At 45.0% G+C, this 4,793-nt stretch overlaps 1 protein-coding gene across 1 annotated transcript; it reads right to left on the minus strand.

The window, feature by feature from the left end:
• Positions 1 to 650: 650 nt before the first annotated feature.
• Positions 651 to 4,593, minus strand: ndufb11 (NADH:ubiquinone oxidoreductase subunit B11). Its single transcript, XM_020930807.2, has 3 exons — positions 4,376 to 4,593; positions 2,715 to 2,845; positions 651 to 839 (listed from the first exon to the last, which is right to left on the minus strand). Exons 1-3 carry the CDS (start codon positions 4,544 to 4,546, stop codon positions 713 to 715), a joined length of 429 nt encoding a protein of 142 aa, XP_020786466.1. The 5' UTR covers positions 4,547 to 4,593; the 3' UTR covers positions 651 to 712.
• Positions 4,594 to 4,793: the final 200 nt, after the last annotated feature.

Consider the following 4,793-nt stretch of genomic DNA (forward strand, 5'->3'; position numbering starts at 1 on the left):
CCCGCTTGTTTGCTTTTGTTTTTTTGGTTTAATTTAAATAATTTTAGATGTGTATGTTCTCTTGTTTATGTTTTATTTATAATTTTTAATAAAAATATAATAATTTAATCTAAAACTGCTTCAGGTGTGAGTTTCTGCCGTTTGACCAGATATTTACAACAATCTTCTGATGTTGAACTTGTCTGCTGGAGGGACCGTCACCTGCTCGTCTCCATGGAGATGAGCCTAGAATGTTCCGCAGTGTGGCCATAAATCAAATTACGGGGCAGATCTGTGGAGAGGCAACCCCACTGGAGAAGACCGGATGTTTTATAAGATATTTTTAAGCGATAAATAAAACCTGTAGTTGAATAAATGTGAGACAGATTAGTTTCATATTAAAATCTCCATGGAAACAAAACAGGTTACAGACCGTCTCTAGAAAAGTTACACACTACGGCTTTAAGCTCTGTTAGATTTTCCTTAGCTGAAAATATTAATAAATAAAAAAGGCAAAAATAATATTAAACACCTGAATTAAACAGTTTACCATCAGCGTCCAACTAGAGCTTGAATTAGAAACAGATTTTTTATGTATTTATGTTTGGTGCAGTTTTTATTTTTATGTTTAATTTGATAATAAAACAAATGTACGACTGCAGATCCTGAAGTGAAATATTTACTCTTTTATTTAAACGGACAAAAACACAAATGAAATACAGTGCAGGGGTGATTATTCTTCTTTGGAGGGCAGGACGATCTTGTTGGGGTCGTAGTAGTTTTCTCCGATCAGAGGAAGTCCGTCTCGCTCTCGCTCCTGAATCAAACGCTCCGCCTCCCGCCGAGCCCACTGACGCATCCTGCACACAAAACACACGACACCATCGAATCATGGACTGTTTTATATAAAAGAACAGAGCGAACCTGCCGTGTTCCAGACAGAAACAGGAAGTGAGCGCGCAAACTCCACAAAGGATAAACATTCTTCATGAACAATTTATCCACAACTATCAAGAGAAGAAAGAACAAAACTTAAAGGAAACAACGAGACGCATCAGTCACACAACAAACTCAACTCATGTTCTGATCCTGGAGACGTGGAGCATTTAAACGTCACAAATCTCTCTGTGTCTGTGAAAATATCCACATCGTCAAATACATTTTTAATTTTAAGCGTAGAATGAGTCGGAGTGAACAAGTTCCTTCTGTTTTATTCATGATCAGAACGTTTGTTTTGCTCAGTGTCACTAAGCTTTTCTCTTTCTTCCTTTGATTTTTATTTTTTTTTTCCATGCACAGAAAGGTTTAATGGAATACAGTTCGAAAAGCAAAAACAAGAAGGTGACAGACCCTCTACCAGAAAAGTGACTTGTCCTTATTTTTCCTTGAAACCTCTCATAAAATCTAGTGTTTTTTTTCCTCTACACTGTAGGTTTATTCTTTTTGCCGTTGGTCCGTGAACTCGCTGGCTTCAGATTGGCTCAACGAACCTTCTCTTGATAGTTCTGGATAAATTCTTCATCTCCAAGAAGGTCAAGTACTCGAGTACTCTGCACTGCTGTTTGGCCCGTAGGCGACACCACAGTGAGACCTGTCCCCGACCTGAAGGCGCAAGGACACGACCCCTCCCACTAGGGATGGGCATGATTAGTCGATTAATCGATAATTGATTATTAAGAATTTCATCGATTACGTTCATTTTAATGGACAAACTGAATGTATGTTTGTGTGTCGTGACCAAACAGGTGTGTACATGTGTCTCTGCATCAGAAGGAGCGAGACACAAACAGTGGGTCAGTCTGTAACGAACCGAAGCACAAATGTGGATTTAACCAGGATTTGTAGAAGAAATTCCACACTTTCCGTTGCGTTGGGACAAGTGTGAGTCCATGTGCACAGTGGATAAAGCAGCACATATGTTTCTGTGTCCAGTGGGAAAAAGTTTTTCCAGGTGAGAGTCGCTCAATGTGGATGACGAGGCCCCGCCCCCCTCCCCCCGTACGCTGTCCTGGTTTTGACAAACACAAATCTGGTCACACTGACCTGTATTCACCTGAGTCATGTCTTTTAATCCAACACAAGTTGAACCACATCAGCGACACAAGAGCTGGAGTTTTATCTTCACTTAGTTTATGTAAATTAGTGATGTGGTTTTAAGTTTTGTTTCTGTGAGATTTGAACAAAACTGAATTAAACACATTATAATGTCAAACAGCTGATGTGGATCTAGAGTCGTTATGTTTATATGTCGTAAAGTTGAATTTATTTATGCAGATTAGTGCAGATAGTAATAATAATGATGATCATTTTAATATAAAAATGTTAATGATTAATCGATAATTGATCGTTAATTCTTTCGACGATCGATTAAGAAAATTTCATCGAATGCCCGTCCCTACCTCCCACCCACCCACAAAACTCCCAGGATCATTCAGGCTCAAACACCTTCACCACGACAAGGCGACGGTTCAGGGAGGGACAATATGAATGTTTTAGAATTTTTTAATCCTCAAAGATCCTAAAGTGATTTTTGTAAGACTCAGCGTAGCTCCGCTCTGAGCTCGCTGATTGGTCAGAACTGCACGTTTATGATTTCACAGGTTTTGCGGCGCGAGGACAATACTCAGGAAATAATGTACAAGTAAAAATCTTCTGAGCAAAAGCCACTGAAAACAATACGCCGCCATGTTGGATTCAAACTCCAGATGTTGTGATAGTTTTACAGAGACAGTTACCCGTGGTCTGGTAAATAGTGGATGAAGGTTCCTCCGATCACCAGAGCGACGGAGATGCCAAAGAAGAAACCGATCCTCATGTTCCACTCGTCCACGGCCGGATCAGACGAGAAGCCGTGAAAGTCTGGATTCTACACAACAAAAAAACACAAACACAGAGATTTAATGTTTCGATGATCTTATTCTCCAGTAACAGAACAGCTAATTTGATGAACATTGCAAATTAATTAAGTAAACATACAAACAGTGGAGTGGTGTGTCGGCTAAACTATGATACACTACTACAAACTACAAATAACACGTTTATTTATAAAGCACTTGTAAAAACAGATGTACAAATTGCTGCAGAGTCGACAGAAGAAGAAAACAAAAAGCATCAAGAGCACAAAGTCCAGAGCTGCTCATAAAACATGGACAGGTGGGATTTACACTGGAACAGTTCTCATGCGGCAAAGGCTCGAATCGTTTCAGGTGATCAGATGTTTTATTGTTGTTTGACATTTGAGTTTGGAGCTCAGACGTTCTAAGAGTTTTATATTTGAGCGTCTCTCAGATGTGAAAGTTCCTGATGTGAGACACTGTGACCTCAATCCTGCTCGGAAACAAATAATAAAAATCGAACCACAATAACGGACCTGACTGTTTCCCACAAATCTGCAGCCCGAGTCGAGTTTATGTTTGAGATTCTCCTCAGAACAAAGAGACAAACTGAACCTGGAGAACGACTTTACACTGAGGGACACAGCGAGAGACGGACAGGAGGACGGACGGACAGGGGGACGGACGGACGGGCAGGAGGAGGACAGACGGACGGACAGGAGGACGGACGGACGGGCAGGAGGACGGACGGACAGGAGGACGGACGGGCAGGAGGACGGACGGACGGACGGGCAGGAGGACGGACGGACGGGCAGGAGGACGGACGGGGAGACACTGGGACAGTTTTGGTGAAGGAGCCCATCACATCATGAAAAAAGCCTGAGCTCTTTCACACACAACACAAGCCACAGGACAGAGGAGCTCGGAGTAGAGCTGCTGCTCCACCACACAAAATGTCCAGGACCAGAACCACCAGGACCAGAACCACCAGGATCTGAACCACCGGGACCAGAACTGCCGGGTCCAGGCCCTGGAGACTCTACAGAACTGAAGGGACCTGAGGCCTCAGCTCGTCTGGGAGACTCTCAGGACCTGGAGGAGGTTTGTGGGTGAGTTTAGGTTCTGGAGCTGGACACGTTTGGACTTGTGACGTCACAGGTTTAACAGCACGAGTCTGAACAGCGCGAGCTCCAGATCCACAGAGTCATTATGAAGATTAAAGCACGAGTCCACTGTCCCTGTCCCCGTGTCTCTGTCCCCGTGTCTCTGTCCCCGTGTCTCTGTCCCCGTGTCTCTGTCCCCGTGTCCCTGTCCCCGTCCCTGTCCCCGGGTCCCTGTCCCCGTGTCTCTGTCCCCGGGTCTCTGTCCCCGGGTCCTTGGGTCTGCGTTCCTGAGTCTGTGTCCCCGTGTGTCCGTGTCTCCCTGTCTGTGTCCCTCAGGTCCGTGAGTCTGCGTCCCTGTGTCTGTGTCCATGTCTCTGTCCCCGTGTCCCCGTGTCCGTGTCCCCGTGTGTCCGTGTCCCCGTGTGTCCGTGTCCCCGTGTGTCCGTGTCCCGGTCTCACCTTCACGTAGGGGCTGACCTCTCCGTGCGCGGCGCTGGCCGGGGGCGCGTGCGCCTCGGTGACCGCGGCGGAGCTCGCGCCGCTCCGCGTGGACTGAGACACGCATCGGACCTGCGTTTGACGGAGACACCGGGAAAAACCGGGCCCGAACCGGGACAGTCGGGTCAACATGGCGCTTGTGTTTGGGAACGAAACACTGACCCGGAAATAAACACCATGAACATCCGGTGGAACGAGCTGCAGGCGCGTTCACGGGTCGCTGTAAAAATCAGCTCTGAGTTTGTTGTTGTTTTTTTGTAATTCTCTGGTTTTGATCAAATACATGATAATATCTGTAATTCACACACCAGGAAAAATATAAATACAACATTACCACAATAAAATATTATTATAAATAACACAACAAACAAACGAGATC

The sequence above is a fragment of the Boleophthalmus pectinirostris genome, unplaced genomic scaffold (assembly GCF_026225935.1).
Source record: "Boleophthalmus pectinirostris isolate CB_2022bp ecotype Guang Dong unplaced genomic scaffold, ASM2622593v1 HiC_scaffold_8, whole genome shotgun sequence".
Lineage (NCBI taxonomy): Eukaryota > Metazoa > Chordata > Actinopteri > Gobiiformes > Gobiidae > Boleophthalmus > Boleophthalmus pectinirostris.